The sequence below is a fragment of the Quercus lobata genome, chromosome 12 (genome assembly GCF_001633185.2).
Source record: "Quercus lobata isolate SW786 chromosome 12, ValleyOak3.0 Primary Assembly, whole genome shotgun sequence".
In the NCBI taxonomy this organism is placed as follows: domain Eukaryota; kingdom Viridiplantae; phylum Streptophyta; class Magnoliopsida; order Fagales; family Fagaceae; genus Quercus; species Quercus lobata.
Genome location: NC_044915.1, coordinates 7,000,294 through 7,017,285, shown reverse-complemented (window position 1 = coordinate 7,017,285; position 16,992 = coordinate 7,000,294). Strand labels below are relative to the sequence as shown.

At 32.9% G+C, this 16,992-nt stretch overlaps 1 protein-coding gene across 2 annotated transcripts; it reads left to right on the top strand.

Annotated features, from left to right (window-relative positions):
- The first annotated feature begins 5,230 nt into the window (after positions 1-5,230).
- On the top strand, positions 5,231-12,546 carry LOC115971108. 2 transcript variants are annotated; one of them, XM_031090799.1, is made up of 10 exons: positions 5,231-5,637; positions 6,764-6,891; positions 7,016-7,087; positions 7,223-7,368; positions 7,479-7,593; positions 7,681-7,788; positions 9,143-9,280; positions 10,538-10,625; positions 11,888-12,001; positions 12,147-12,546. In XM_031090799.1, the coding sequence occupies exons 1-10, from the start codon at positions 5,382-5,384 to the stop codon at positions 12,167-12,169; spliced, it is 1,188 nt and encodes a 395-aa protein (XP_030946659.1). In that variant the 5' UTR covers positions 5,231-5,381; the 3' UTR covers positions 12,170-12,546. The 2 variants fall into 2 exon arrangements, with proteins under 2 accessions (XP_030946659.1, XP_030946660.1); XM_031090800.1 differs by having other exon boundaries at positions 5,233-5,637; positions 7,681-7,761.
- Positions 12,547-16,992: the final 4,446 nt, after the last annotated feature.

Sequence of the window (16,992 nt, the reverse complement as noted above, 5' to 3'; positions counted from 1 at the left end):
TAAAATGTGACTAAAAAGAAATCCAAACAAGTTAGAATGAATTTCAATATATATATATATATATATAGCCTTCATTTAGTATAACATCTTTACCTGCAGATTGAAAGCCAATCAATATTCAATACTAGTAAGCTTAGTAACTTCATTTCTCATGTCCAACCAACAATTTAAACCAGACAAGGGACATACCTCTAATCAAACTCACCACCTTCATCTTTAAAATGATTCTCTATTTTCATGCCTTCTTTGTTACTATTTACAAACTTGAGTTGAGCCTCCATTCTTAAGCTCTTTCTATTAATTACAATCTCACGCGAGTCTTTGTTTTTGGACTGTCACTAATATTTACAAAGCCCTTGGTTCCTACTAGCATCCAAGGCCATTACATTCAGTTTCTTTGCTAGCATTGTGAAATTCTGCCACTACAGCAACACTGTCAGTCATAGAGTCAAGCAAGCCAGAGCTGCTCCTACATGAAAGCCTGTTGTTTCTCGTCATCTGGGCCAACTATAATGGTTGTCTAACTCATTAGAGCCTAGTTTTTTAACATATTCTCTACAAATTCATTGTTTTGGGCTCTTTGGGCCTAAATCCTTTAACTCTTTGGACTTAGGAACCAAATTGTGACCTTACAATAATCATCCGAATATTTCCTTTGTTTTATACGCTAATAAAGAGACAATATTTTATGGGAAAATTTTGTTACACTCATTTTATTGTATACTCTGTCTACATTTCACTTAAAATTGTGTTTTGAGAACATGAATTCATTTAAAATTGTGAAATCATGAAATCGTGTTTTTAAAGGAAATGGGTATAAAGTATACAATAGACAATGTGATAATCATTATACTTGTATTTTATGAATAATGGTTGGTCCTTAGTGTTTAGAAAGAATAAAAATTTGATTCTCAACCAAAAAAAAAAAAAGGAAAAAAGAAAAAATGTTCTTTGATACTTTCTCTTACATTAATTTTATTACTAACATCAAATATGTACAAATAAAAGAAAAAATATAAAAACACTATATGCTAGGAGAGATAAAAAAAAAAAAAAAAAATCATGAAAAATCTATCCAAAAAAGAAAAGAAAAGAGAGCATCAATTTTTTTTTTTTTTTTTTAATTCAAGTTTGAGAGTATGTTCATTATTAGAGTGTGAGTACACCATTGCGTGTATTGGAAATTTGTAATCATTGAGTGTCATGTTTGTGAGTTAAGATTGAAAGAGTTTTGAGTTACCCATATTGGGTTTGAAATTGTGAGAGATTTATAGAGTTTGAAGTTTGTATCTATATCTTTCATAAATGGATTTTTTTTCCTGGTGTGCCCATAGATGTCATGTAGGCATGAAGTTGAAGAAATGATACTGAAATTTTGTTAATATATTTTAATTTCTTGTTTAAATGGATATATTTATACTTACTAAAAATTAAAATGTTGGTAGATATTCAGAATTATGGTAAGTAATAAAACAATTTCAAGTATCCTTCTAGGCAGCCCTACTCCAACAAAATCTTGAGCACCACTCTTTTTACTTTTTTCCTTTTCATGATTTCTTCTTCTTTTTTAAAGATCCATTAGGAAAAGAAAAACATTTATCTTCTTCTGCAAGTTATATATCAGCTCATCTGTTTGATTTCAAGCTTAAAATGATTCGAATAGGCAATTTATTAATACTCTTCCCAAAAAATCTCTATATTTTCTGGTATTTATGTTATGCTTTTGGAGCAATATAACTTTCCTGTACATGCAACTGTGTAGTCTGTGCTTTCCAGCTCTTTGCTGTCTGAACATAAATTCCAACTTGAATCTAAATAGAAGAGCTCCTAATTTCCTGGAATTAGGTGATCTTCAGCAAATACAGAACACTGCTACATAATGCATAGCACCCAAAAAAAAAAAAAAAGAGAGAGCTTTTAAGCTGGTGTCTTTCACCTGCATAGTACAAGAAATGCATGACCAAAACTATCAATTTGTTTATACAAATAAGCAGTACAAGATTACAGGCCTGGACAACTTTCCTAGAGAAAGATGATGGTCTGTTTTGGCAAAATTTTTTTCCTTTTCTCTCAATTTAAGAAAAAAAAATTGATAATTTTTTTTTTTTTGAAAATAAGCTAACATTTTAACTTTTTGTCATATATTTAGCATAAAAGCTACAAAAAAACTATCTCTTTAAAAAATACCATGCAAATAAGCTACCAAAAACTATAGTATGCAAATAAGCTACCGAAAACTACCACATACCCAAACACACACAAGATCAAATTAGTTTAAAATGCCATTTATATTAAAAAGAAAAAAAAGGTTGACTCATAGTTGTAGTTCCACAGGTTCGTTAATAGGTATTATATTCATTGAAATCAGCTTATCAACTGATTAGATTAAAATGCCATTTATATTAGAACCTTTGCAGAATAAGATATTTTTAGAGCTTATGCCTAACTGTTCTAGTCATCCTATTCATTTAGACCATGCAATATCATCCTCATCTCATTACTCTGTTGTTAACATGTAAATGACAATTCTTTATCACCTATCCTACTTTAGCAAAATAAAAACCATTTTCACTTAATATACAACACTGATGCTTGGGTACAAACAGACATACCTTCAAACATTTTTGAATATTTACTATTTCATAGCATTGTTGAAAACTTTAAGAAAAGCTTTCCTAAATCCACAAAACCATCAACCCTTTTCCCCTATAACTCATTAAAGGATGTTGCAGAAAGCTAGAGAGTAAAACTTGTAAGCACGTTTCAGTCCACAAGTGAAAAGATCAATTGGTTAAAGAATCTAGGAAATCCATGACAGAAAAGGAAGAAATCCAATTAAACAAATTGTTACAGAAAGAAGATAAGAACCCACACATGAGATTGGTCAAGAATTTCATCTTTGATAAAATGTAAAAAGAGTGGTAGCAGAATATATTTAAATTAAAAGAATAAAGAAATAGTGAGTGAGAGAATTTACAAGATGCTATTATGTACGTATTGAGAAAATATATAGACTGTTATTTACAAAGTTAAGTAGGTGAAATCCCAAATACATAGCATCCACAACTCTGCATCACTATTCTCTAAATTTCCACCCATCATATACTGTTAAGAGAAAAGGGACAAAGTGTAACTCAAAACTACTAGCAAGAAATGGGGAAATTAATTAAAATGTGACTAAAAAGAAATCCAAACAAGGTAGAATGAATTTCAATATATATATATATATATATATATACAGCATTCATTCAGTATAACATCTTTACCAGATTGAAAGCCAATCAATATTCAATACTAGTAAGCTCAATAACTTCATTTCTCATGTCCAACCAACAATTTAAACCAGACAAGGGACATACCTCTAATCAAACTCACCACCTTCATCTTTAAACTGATTCTCTATTTTCATGCCTTCTTTGTTACTATTTACAAACTTAAGTTGAGTCTCCATTCTTAAGCTCTTTCTATTAATTACAATCTCACGCGAGTCTTTGTTTTTGGGCTGTCACTAATATTTACAAAGCCCTTGGTTCCTACTAGCATCCAAGGCCATTACATTCAGTTTCTTTGCTAGCATTGTGAAATTCTACCACTACCACAGCACTGTCAGTCATAGAGTCAAGCGAGCAAGAGTTGCTCCTACAGGAAAGCCTGCCGTTTCTCGTCATCTGGGCCAACTATAATGGTTGTCTAACTCATTAGAGCCTAGTTTTTTAACTCATTCTCTACAAATTCATTGTATTGGGCTCTTTGGGCCTAAATCCTTTAACCCTTTGGGCTTAGGAACCAAATTGTGACCTTACAATAATCATCCGAATATTTCCAATGTTTTATATGCTAGTAAAGAGACAATATTTTATGGGAAAATTTTGTTACACTCATTTTATTGTATACTTTGTCCACATTTCCCTTAAAATTGTGTTTTGAGAACATGATTTCATTTAAAATTGTGAAATCATGAAATCGTGTTTTTAAAGGAAATGTGTATAGAGTATACAATAGACAATGTGATAATCGTTATACTTGTATTTTATGAATAATGGTTGGTCCTTAGTGTTTAGAAAGAATAAAAATTTGATTCTCAACCAAAAAAAAAGAAAAAAAGAATAAAAGTTCTTTGATACTTTCTCTTACATTAATTTTATTACTAACATCAAATACGTACAAATAAAAGAAAAAATATAAAAACACTATATGCTAGGAGAGATAAAAAAAAAATCTCATGAAAAATCTATCCAAAAATGAAAAGAAAAGAGAGCATCAATTCAAGGAATCCGCCTCAAACTAAGGAGGAGCATCAATACAAATTGAGAAACCAAAAATTAAAAGCTCTACAATAATCCATCTCAAAGTCAAATAAAGCCGTTTAGGAGAAAACCAAATCTAGAAGAGAGAGACCACCTTAAATGCTCGATAGCTATGAGGAGGAACTCATTCAGTTCTAGAACTCTAGCCTTGAGATCTCAAACATGTTAGCGCAAAGGAGCTTCGATTAGATGGAAAAATTTGAAGGTGAAAATGAGATGGAAAACTTTTTATTTTTATTTTTATATAAGATAGAAAGTTGAGTGAAGATGAATTTTTTATTGATCGACAAAAATGTCCAAATGTATGTGCACATGGGCTCCCTCAAGTTGCCTTTATTTATTTATTTATTCTTTCTACCTTGGGCACTAATGTTACCTTTTGTTTATGGTTTTTTTTTTGTTTTTTTTTTGTTTTTGAACAACGTTGTCTTTTTCTTTTTCTTTTTTTTCTTTTTTTTTTATTTTCTAAGCCTAGGCATGCCCTTTTTTTTGGATATGATTTTTATTTTTTAATAAATTTCAGTGATTGATCTTTTTATTATTATTTTTTTTATGGTTATTTGTCACTTTTTTGTTTTAATTGGGTATCATTCTTTAATAAGAATATATGAGTAAATTTATTCAAACTAATTTTTTCTATCCCTGCACTTTTCTATTCTTAACCAAACAAAAAGGAAAGAAAATAAAATCTCTTCCATCCTCTTACAATTTTTTATCCTTCCACTTTTTCACCCCTTCAACTAAACTATCCCTAAAACATATCTATACCCAAACCATATATATAAATCTTTTTTGTTTTGTTTGTTTGTTTTTTTTTTTTTTTTGGTGAAAAATTTCGATAGAAATGTAGAATAGTTGAGTGCCTTCAAAATAAGCATTACATATTAATTATTAGTAAAAAAAAAAGAGAAGAAGAAGAAGAAGAGAAACCTTTGAATTTTTTATTTTATTTTCTTGTAGTTCCAGACTCAAAAAGCCGAAACTACGTACAGCTTCGAAATCACATTTCCCTTTACCTTTCCCTCCCCATTTCCTTTTTCTCTTGCGACAATTCTCAGACTAAGAAACGAAGCCATGTCTTCCACTCGTAGTGGTCGTCATCGTCGTCCTTCTTCATCTTCTTCTGTACCATCAAATTCATTGCTGAAGTCTATAAAGGAACCCCCACACAACATTTTTCCCTCTAAGGACGAGTTCCTGAGACTCGTGGCGGTGCTCGCCATCGCTTCGTCTGTCGCCGTTTGTTGCAACATCTTCTTCACTCTCATCAACCGCCAACCAAAGCCCTTCTGCGATTCCCACAACTCTCACTCCCCAGATTCTATCTCCGGTACTTACTTCATGATAAATTGTTACTTGGGTTTCTGTTTATATACTTATATTGGATGTAATGTTTAATCTTTGTGGGTATTTCTCAATTCAATTGGTTACACGATGTGATTGATTTCCTATATGAATTTTTTTGAAAATATATTTATTTGTTTATTTAATTAGTGGGTTATCGCTCAAAAATTCATTTCTATGGAACAAAGTGAGAGAATTTTTGTTTAGTAGCATAATTATGAGGCTAGCCGAGTTGCGTGGTAGGCTGTCAGAGGAGCTGGACTTAGTTATCTTACTTACTAGTAACCGGGCAATGAATAATGAATAACAAGCCTCTTATAGAGTACTAATAATTTCATGAATGTTGCTCCAAACCCAAGCAAATCTATATTGGCACTTTTTGCAGTTTCATGAACTGGTCCATATATACATATATACATGCAACAACAACAAAAACCAAGGCTTAGTCCCAAAACTTTGGTGTACAAGTTTGCAAAGTAGACTTTCGATGGGATATAGAACAACAAAAAAATGGGTCTTAAATGCAACAGATGTGTGTTGCAACTTTCTTGAATTGTACTCATATAGTGTTATAAAAATAGGGTAAAACTTAAGGTGCAGTATGTTAGGTTCCCCAATTGAATTCAAACTCATAACTGCATTGATTTTAATTGTTCTTGAAAAAAATATAACACTGATTGTGCTTTATTGGTCGATGCAACTATATTTTTGAATTTAATTGGGGAACCTAATGTACTGTATGTAAAGAATTGTACTTAAGTTTTGCTTAAAAAATAATATCTGGGTGTTCTACCATCTATCATATGCTTCAAAATAGTGGGATGAAGATCATGTCTTGAAGTTCCATCTACCATATAGGCCCTTGTTCCTTTAGGGCTGTATTACATTTGTATTCCTGCTTCATTTATCTGGTAGGACTCTCGTGCCTTTTCTATATAAACTCAAGCTTGCATGCTTGTTTAGCCTGACCTCTAAACATGATCTTGTTTAATATTTCCCATTGTATAGTACCACTATCAATATTAAATACACCGGTCTTGAGAAATAGGTTCTAGTTTGATCTTTACTACTTCTATTAATGCTACATTTGAATCAATTTGGATAATTTACAGATTTCTGTGAGCCTTGTCCGAGTAACGGAGAATGTAACCAAGGCAAGTTGGAATGCGTTCGTGGTTATAGAAAGCATGGGAAGTTGTGTGTAGAAGATGGAGATATTAATGAAACAGCTAAGAAACTTGTGTGTCCTAAGAAACTTATTCATTCTGGTACACTTATGCGCTTGGGATAGAAAAATGCTTAATTTAACTTTGAATATCACGTATGTCTTTCTGATTTGTAATTTATATATAATGAAATCGCAGTTGAAGTGGATAGAGATTCATCTTTGTGAAGCACAAGCTCAATTTTTATGCGATGGACTTGGGGCAGTTTGGGTCTGTCACCTTTGCGACCCTCTTAACTTCATTGCAATTGGTTCTATACTATTGTTACATGTGTATGTCAGTGAATGCAACATTCTTGAGTTTTGTTGCCCACATTTGTAGTTCTAACTTTATACCCATTTTCAGGTCAGAGAGGATGATATATGGAAGGAGTTAGATGGACATGATTTGGTGAAAAATGTTGGCTTGGACGATGGCACCTTTTTGTATACAAAACAAAGGGTAATGGATGCTGTTAGTAGATTATTGGAGACAAGGACAGATCCTCATGGGTATACCATTCTATTTTCAATCTAGAAATCTTAAGATTTAATGAATGCTGCAGGACCTCAGGCTGGATGTTCCATCATTTTATTCTACGTTTCTTTTCTTTTTCTTGTAGGATCAAAGAGTTGAAGTGCCCTGACTTGTTAGCAGAGCATTACAAGCCAGTTGCCTGTCGTATCCGTCAGTGGCTCTCTGAGCATGCTCTTATAGTTTTCCCAATTTCCACACTGGTATTCCATTTCTAAAAGACCACCTTTCAATTTACATGTTCTAGTATGATTATGTTGAAGCTTGTTGACAATATCAAACTTTTACAGCTTATTGGATGCACAGTGTTATTCTGGAAAGTTCGTCAGAGACAATATATATCAAGCAGAGTCGAAGAACTTTATCACCAGGTATATGAGGCCCTGTGTTATTTTCTGGTACAGCCAACTGAATATTAGTTTCTTGTTTCATTTCATTGCCACGTCCTTCTCATCCTGAAATGAGTTGATCTTGCTGTCTTAAAAATTTCAATGGTTTATTGTTGGAAATCTATAGCAGATAGATCGTTTATAGGTTGTAAGTTAGTCATGAAACCCTATGTCTGTCATATTGAAGAGATGGGAACAAGACATCTTCCAATACATGTATATGGTTGTGAATGAAAAATATTTGTTGAGTTCGTTTGAGCTGACCTGGAAATTGAATAATAGTGAGCTCACAGCAGCAAAGAAATGGAGATAAAGATGCACCATATATCAGGAAGAAAGTAGCCTTTTTAATTTTTGAACTACATGGTGCAATGGTAAAGACTTGGGCTGTCAAGTGCAAGTGTGTGAGTTTGAGTCTTGACAATGGCCAATTGATGTGTTGAAGGATAGGAATGTATTCAAACTACCCTTCCCAGGATGCTACTTAAGTTGGACCATTAGTGATGGACCTTTTACGATATTACTCATGACGTACTATAACTCTAAGAATTAAACAATCCGGGTAACAAGACATTACTTCTACACCTACCACTGGACAAATCATTGTAAGTGCACCATAATCTGAGAAATATTTAATAAGCAAAATCAGTAAGCAGACCTTGTTTGACTCTATCCAACTACTCTTGGATGATCACTGTTTCCATGAGAAGATAGCAGATCTTTTGCTTCAATGTGAGGAGCAACTTATGCTGGATATAAATTTGCTGGCCCTCAGTGCACATCATTTGGTGCAACTGGCATTTCTGTAGTTTTACATAAGCATACTGGCATCTTTATTTTGTATAAAAGTTTGGCAATAGAGGTAGCTGTCCCTGAATATTTGATTTTGGTACCTGAACTTAACAGTTGAACAGGACATTGTAACGAGATTCAAAGAAGACTCATATATGCGAAGGCAGAATCTTTTTTTTTTTAACATCTATTCCCTCATCAATTTCTTGCTTTATTATTATTGCCATAGGTGAATTGTGTACTTGTGTGGCACCGAGTTTGGGTGTCTCCCTGTTTCACTTTCACAAAAAAAGCCCTTTATCTTTCTTGGGAGGTAGGAGTTCCAGGACTGCTGGAATCTATTTCTCTTCTTTCGTGCACATGTTTTTTCATGGATTGTTTTTAGTAGTGCTTAGTAATGCATGGCTAGGTGTGCATACTTCTCTTTTAACTTGATGTTGATTTCCCTTTATATTCCTGATCCGTGCACACTTTAGGAGAGAAAAAATTATCCCTGATTTTATCCCTTTATTGATTCCATTTTCTGAATCTTTTTATTTAAACATAACATTCTTTGTGTCCAATGTGATAGGTTTGTGAAATACTCGAAGATAATGCGTTGTTGTCAAAGAGAGAAAATGGGGAATGTGAACCTTGGGTTGTTGCTTCTAGGTTAAGAGATCATCTTCTTTTGCCAAGAGAGAGGAAAAACCCTGTGTTATGGAAAAAGGTATTTTTTTGTCCTTGGATATTATTTCACCTAAATAACTTCTTTCCACAAAGGATTAGTATAGATACAATTCCAAAGCAGTAACTTTTTGGGGGAAGTTACAATTTACCCCATGTGGTTTGATCCTATAACAATTTAGTCTACAAGCTTTCAGTTGCTACATTTGAGTTCCAAAGATTTGGACTAAATGAAATCCCCTGATGTTGTATTTTACCGGAGTTTAAAGTTGCATGTGTTGGTATGTGTTGATAAAATGACATGCTTTTGTGAGATAACAAAGTTGCCTTTGTACATCTATGATCTCATTGCAATGACCTTTTTTGGAGGAACTGGAGTGCTGGCGCAGGGGTTAGCCAACTAGTTTCAAACGTTTGAATTCATACCTCTCTGTTTTAGTTAATATGTAAGTGTACATAGGTTTGCATCCCTTTTTGTTCCTTTTAATACGTTATCTATGTGTATAAAAAAGTGATTATTTTGTATCAATCTGGGCACATTTTGACTAAATAAAATTCTCAAAATGCCTTACACCTTTGAGCACAACAAAGTTAGCTTATTTTGCTCCATTGCACTGATGACATGAATCTCCTTTAGCCGTCTATCTTTTTGCCATAGTCTCATTTTGGCTTACAAGCCTTACTACTTGGAGTCACTACAATAAATCATGCCAAAGAGCATTAGCTCAAATGGCACCTCCTTCCCTTATAAAGAGCAAGGTGGAGGGAGAGATTGTAAATTCAAAACCCATTAGGTGCTTGTGTACGTTACCAATAATAGTAATAATTAAAAAATAAATAAATAAATTTGGGCCATTCATCTTTAGGGAGCCATATCATCTGTTCAGTATTTGGGAATCATGTATTTTCTCAAAACCTTGGCCTTCATTCGTTTGGCCTTAAATCTTTTTGGGTCTTTAACTTGAATCGAACGACTCCTACTAGTGCATCTTTTTCTCATAACTCCTGTAGCTGATAAAGATTTATCTCCTTTGTTTTCTTCCTAAATTCTAGTGTTTGTAAAAAATCTTCACCAATAAAAAAAATAGTTTATCCAAAATCTTCGAGAGTAATTTTATGATATTATGAACTAATGCTAGTCTGGTGTGCTTGTTGAGGACCATTGGTTTATTTTTATTTATAAATGCTTATATGTTTTCCCTTATACTAAACCTATATCATTGATGATTTTTACTTATATTGAGTTAATGATTATTATGTTGTTATTAGTTTTGTTAATAATTTCCCCTATGCTTTGCAGGTAGAAGAACTGGTTCAAGAAGATTCCCGAGTAGATCGTTATCCAAAGCTGGTGAAGGGCGAGTCAAAAGTAGTATGGGAATGGCAAGGTAAAAAGGTTTACCCAAATGCTTTTTGATAATAATAAACAGGGTGTAGGTTTACCAAAATGCTTGTTTTTAATAATAACCATGGTGCTCCTACTTGGTCAGGTCTCTTACCTGGCTATGCTTACGTGTTACAACTTAATAGTCACAATATCAAGAATTTACTTTTGACAAACTAGGGGCTTTTTAGGAAACAAAAGGTTGAATAAGATAATTTCCAAATAGTGTTTTATTTTATTTTATTTTTTGGTGTGTGTGTGTGGGGGTGAGGTTTTGGGGGGGGGGGGGGGGGGCTGACAGCCAGATAGGGAAATGCATTAGTGAAAGAATAATTTAAATCAAGTTGAAGGAGTGAAATAAGTTGAGGGAGGCCTAAAACAATATGGATAGACATAAAGTGGAGGAGGATATGTTTAATAAGGAGGTGATAAAGTAAATGATTTTAGATAGAATACAATGGTGGAAAAGGATAAAAGTGACCAACCTTGATTATTTGAAAAAGAATCTATATATCTGACCCAATTTAACATCTTAGTTGAGTTAAGTTTGTCTATCGGGAAGCAACCAGATCTGCCATCCTGAAATTTGAGTTGCCTGCATCATGTTGTCTGTGTTAGCTAAATCAAAGACAAGTTATTTTTCGTCTCTTTTAAATCTTGTTGAATGGATTAGCTGATTGTTAAGCCTTTCTAGCTTTTGTGGTGCAGACACATGCTGATTTGATTCCATTGGTCTAGATTTGGGATTTGAATTGATTTGAAATTTATTTTATTTTGAGGGTTTTAATGAATTTGATTGCAATCTTAATTATGATCTGGTTTCCATTCATTATTTTATGTAATCTGGGGCCCTATTTATAGGCCCTAGAGGAAACATTACTGTCATTTTGAATTTAGTGACTAATCTGGAGTTGAGAAATATTCTCTCTAGCTTCGTGATGTTTCTGTGCAGGCAGCTCTAGGTGATGAAGCCTAGGTGTTCCCTCTCCCCACCCCTTTGCTTCCCTTTGCAACACTGTCCTGCATCATTTTGTTAACATCTTACAATGTCCAATATTCTGATGTCCTGAATCCTATTTGGCTATCAATTCCATGCTGACATGAGTCAATGTTATTTGCAAATTTCATTTCAAACCTTTAGATTGTAAATAAAAAGTGTAATTGTTATTTGTGATTTATATTTATCTTTATCTTATGTAGTTCAATAGGCATTTCTCATATTGCTTTTTCATCTTCAAATTTGACATGTGTAATCATTTTTTATAGTTGAAGGCTCTTTGAGCTCTTCAAAGGTGAGAAAAAAAGTAGAGGCAAACAAATTGAAGTCCACTGAAGGCATCGGCATGAATTCTGATCAATTACACCGCACATTGAAGGCTGGTGTGTTGCTAAACCTTTGATTGTTCTACATAATGCTTTTCTGTTGCATATCAATTGATATCTTCTATTTTTTTTTTGCTCAAAATTCTTTATCTCTGCCATGATATAGCTGAACTTATATATATCAAACCACAATCTTGTGCAGAGCCCAAGGCATTGATTTTTTGACGTGGGGCATTTCTCAAAAAGTTGGGGTCCTCTCTCAATCCCTTGTGCTGAAACAACTTAGAGCCTAGCCTGTCTTTTTAAATGTTAAGTCTGGCTCATTGTTTTATACTGGTAAGGGGTTGAACATGATGCCTGATCAATGGAAAGTTTGTAGAAGGGTTCAATTGCGATATTATTAATTGAAAGTTCATAACCTTCTGATTTAAGAGTATAGAGGTTCTATCAGGTTTAGAGATGAATTCAGAAGGTCTGGTTATCTCCTGTACATCTGTGCTCTTTTTGGGTCCTGTGAATAGTTGAATAAATACAAGGTTTCAGATTATCTTTTCAACTGTTTACTGCACCAAAGGTAAAAGTAAATGGAGCATTGATCTTCATATTCAAAATGTCTGCTTTATGTTATGTTCATTTTTTTGTTGTTGGATGTAATCTCAATAGAGCTGGTGGTGCTTAGCAACAAGCATGTTACTCCAGAATGGATTAGTATTTGACTGATTGTCTTGCTATTGATGGAATCATAGACGTAATGCCATTTTTCTTGCTTAGCAGTAGCAAGTGACGCCATGTATGCACTTTCTTTATGTGCATTTTCCTCCTGAATTTCACTACGTCAGAATTCGGTGCTTTTGTGCTTGTGTTGATCTCACGGTCTCGCTATTGAAAACAGATGTTGCAAAACATGACATAATGCTATTTTTTCTTGCTTTACAATATATCTCAACGTATTTAAGCTCTTGTGATAGCTCATTAGGGCAGCAGCCATGTGAAAGTGAAGCATGAGTGCTAGTTTCTAGTTAGGCTGTGTTTGTTTTGGCTTCAAATCACTTCCGGAAATGCTTTTCCGTAAATGCGAGTGTTTGGTTGGGCATGGAAAATAAATTTTCCGGAAAATATTTTCAGTTGATCATGTGTTTTAATGGCCTTGACCCAAAAATTGGTTTTAGTCAAAATTTTCACTTCAAACCATTTCCGGACTCACGCGCAAAGAGAGAGAGAGAGAGAGAGAGAGAGAGAAAGAAGAGAGAGCCCAGATCACGCCTTCGACTTCGTCGGAAAACCCAGAGCCTAGATCATGCCACGAACCCAGAACCCAGATCACGCCTTCGACTACGCCGATCTACGAACCCACGAACTGATCTTCGACCCAGAGCCTTCGACTTTGCCGGTGACCTAGAGCATTTGCGCCATGAACCCACGAACCGATCTCTCTCTCTCTCTCTGTGATTTTGATTTTTTGTGTGATTTTGATCGACCCACGAACCGATCTACGTTTCTGTGTGATTTTGATTTTTTACTTTCTCTCTTTGATCTCTGATTTTTTTGTTGTTGTGGTGGTGTGGGTGGTGGTGTTTTGGTGGTTTTCCTGTTGTGTGGTGGTGGGTTTTGTGTGGGTGGTGGTGGAAAATAGCATTTTCAAAATATTACCAAACACATGAAAATATTTTCTAGAACAATTTTCATAATGCATTAAACACTTGAAAATATTTTCCTTTTCCAAAAATAGCATTTCCGGAAAATATTTATTTTCCAGAAAATATTTTACATGAACCAAACACAGCCTTAGTTGCATGCCGTTGTTTCAATTTATAAAATTGATAATTCATATTGGAACATGTACATTGTACTCATGGGGCAGCCAGCACTTGGAAAGTTGGGGGAAGTACTGCCCATTAACGAAAAAAGAAAGAACAGATTACTACCTAAAGGGCTATGAGTTGAGAATGCCCTATGTAGGGTGGTTCTTATCTTCTAGATGGTCATGCAGGATGCTTGCCATTTATTCTATTATTATTATTTAGCTAAAATACTATTTTGATATTTAAACTTTATCAAAAGTTTGTCTTTTTTTTAATCCTTAAACTTTGTAAAGAGTTCCTTTTAATAGTTTAGAGTCCAAAATAGGGATGAAAAAAGAATTTTTTTTTAATTGTTTAGGGATGAAGATAGATATTTTTTAAAGTTTAAGACTTTAAGGACAAGAAGTAAAACATTTTTAATAGTTTAAGGATGAAAAAAGAACTTATTATAGTTTAAAAATGAAAAACAAACTTTTGATAAAGTTTTGAGACCAAAATAGTATTTTATTATTATTATTATTATTATTTTTGATAAATTTGTTAGTTACAATGGGAGATGGGGGATTTGAATCCTAGACATTGCCGTTGGTAACACTAGGAGATTTTAGTTGAGTTACAAGTCTCTTGGTACCTTTTAGTTGAACAAAACAAATAAATGCAGAAGTTGTGCTGACAAATTGTGGTAGTTATTTTTGTTGTATGGTACTAGCCTCTTTTTTGCTAAAAAATGGTATTAATGGATTATAATGGCCCATACCTGAAAGTTTAGATAGGTCTCTCATAGAATGGGCATAATGGAGATTCCACAATGCCCATTTCAGAAGGCTACATGGCCTGCATAAAACAATAACATGGCTGTTTCAGCCAAAGATAAATAAACGAAAATTTCATAATAAATAGAGACTTACAGTAGTCATGGCATTAAAATCTAGATCAGAGAAAACATGAAACCATAGGGTTAGGGTAGGGCTTACCCAATCTCTTGCCGTCAATTTTTGTGACTTAGAAAGATAAAATTTCTGTATGGACTTCCTTGTCATGGAATGTCAAACACTTCATCAATGTTTCATTTTTTTCCCCTATTTTTTTTTACCCATTTTGGACCATTCAATAACGTTGAGAATGTAGAGAACGAGATCTTGACAACTGTTTGCAAGGTGCGTTTTTGGATGCTATGAGCAATGCTATAAAGTATAGACATAATTTTCATAATAGTTTTTTTTTTTTTGATACAATAATTTTCATAATAGTTAGGTGCTCCTAAATAGTATTGTGGCGCTTTTTTAGTCGTTATTTTTTATTTATTATATATAACTTTTATATTATATACAATAATCTGAAATAGTTATTCTAAATAACAACACAGCTATATTGAATCATAGCATTCTAGTATGAGACGATGTTAAAGATTACTGATGACATGCAATTGGCCTTTTCTGCACAAGTCACCAATTTTCATTGTGAGATTATGGTATCTAACATTTCTTAGCTTTGATGTGCTTTTAATGCCATTATTATAGGTGTAAAGGTAAGTAACTTTGATGTGATTTCCATGCAATTTCATCTTTTATATATATATATATATATATATACGATAAAAACAGTGGCGGATCTAGGATTATTTTCTAGGGGATTCAATAAGAAACATAAATTATACAAAATTTTAAACAAAAGATAAATTAAATATATCGACATCACAAAAAAAAAAAAAATCTTTAATACATAAAGTTTTGCAATTGTCTTCTATGATTTTTAGTATTTTGAAATTATTGCATGATATCTTTATTATCAATCCTACTAGCTACATATGTTTCAATGTACATAGTCAAGCAATCATTCATCCACTAATTTCTCATTTGATTGAATTATTTAAAAATTCTTAAGATTTACATGAGCTTTTTCTAAGGTTTAAGATTAGCAAATTCTACTTTTGTTGTTGGGCTAATTAAATTTTTTTTTTTCCAAATTTTAGATCAAATTGATTTATTATTGAGAATTTTCTTTGTGTTTAAAAAGGTCAAGTTATTGTCAAGATGTTTGTATTTAAGTTTATTTTAGTTGGGTTTAAGGTTAAGGTATTCAAATTTTTATTTTAAGTGTCAAAACAGGAAAAATAAAATAAAAATTACTATAATCATTTTTTTTTTTTGGTTCAATTCAGGGGGTTCAAATGAAACCCCCGGGCTCCAAGTGGAGCCACCCCTGGATAAAAACGTAATTTACTGAAAAGAAAGGAAAAAAGTAAAAAAAGAGACAATGTATACGTATACTAGAGACCATCATAATCATGGTGCAGAGTACAATGATCAATGAAATTTAAAATAGAATAAAAAGAAAAAGAACCTAATGAAGGCAGCCAAGCAAATGGAGAAGTAAGAAAAAACCTCTTCAGTTCTAGAATAATTCTTTCTTAATCTTCAAAACTTCTGGCATATCGTTCACACCATAGGATATATATATATATATATATATGTATATATGTATATGTGTGTGTGTGTTGGGAGGGGGGGGGGGGGGTCAACAAATGTCCTATGAGCTTAGTAAATTTTAATGAGAAAAGTAAAAAAATAATTGATTTTTTTTACTGCTATTTATATTTTTTATAAAAGAGATATCAAAACTTTCTTAAAATGGTCTATTAACAAATGCCTTAAGGACACACATTAACTGAACCCACATATTTATTTGGGTAACATGAAATCTCACCAAGGACGGACCTTTTAGACCCACTCCAAGGGATTAAAGTCATTAAACCATATATAGATACACAAATTCACCTCCTAGAATCATGTATTCAAATGTTAAATGAGATTGAGCTAGTTGATGGATCCTATATGACAATTCAAATGTTCATTCACATGTCTTTTAATTATAATTATATGATATGTTAAATCATTTAAATGAGTCTAGTGACTATCAAATATATGTTTTGTCTTTTATAATTGTGACAATAAATAGGGAATAAGATTTGAACTTTGATTCTCTCTTAAAAGAGACCACATAATGCTATTGAATTATTAATTTCTTGGCAATATGTCATATAATTAAAATACATTCAGATCACTATTAGTTTTTTTTTTTTTTTTGAAAGCCAGATCACTATTAGTTGAATCATATGTTATAACAACTTTTCTCTAAATTCAGTTTGGAGAGAAATCCTATCTTAAATTAGTTGGTCAAAACTTAGGTATAATTTTTAAGATTTAGTCAGTGGTGATGCCACATTCAACCCATGGGGTTCAAGCC

Excerpts from the sequence above, each read along its gene's own strand:
- LOC115971108 (XM_031090799.1), top strand. The coding sequence starts at position 5,382 with ATGTCTTCCACTCGTAGTGGTCGTCATCGTCGTCCTTCTTCATCTTCT. Across the intron at positions 7,088-7,222 it reads ATGGACTTGGGGCAGTTTGG|GTCAGAGAGGATGATATATG; the intron begins GTCTGTCACCTT and ends ACCCATTTTCAG. Across the intron at positions 7,369-7,478 it reads ACAAGGACAGATCCTCATGG|GATCAAAGAGTTGAAGTGCC; the intron begins GTATACCATTCT and ends TTTTTCTTGTAG.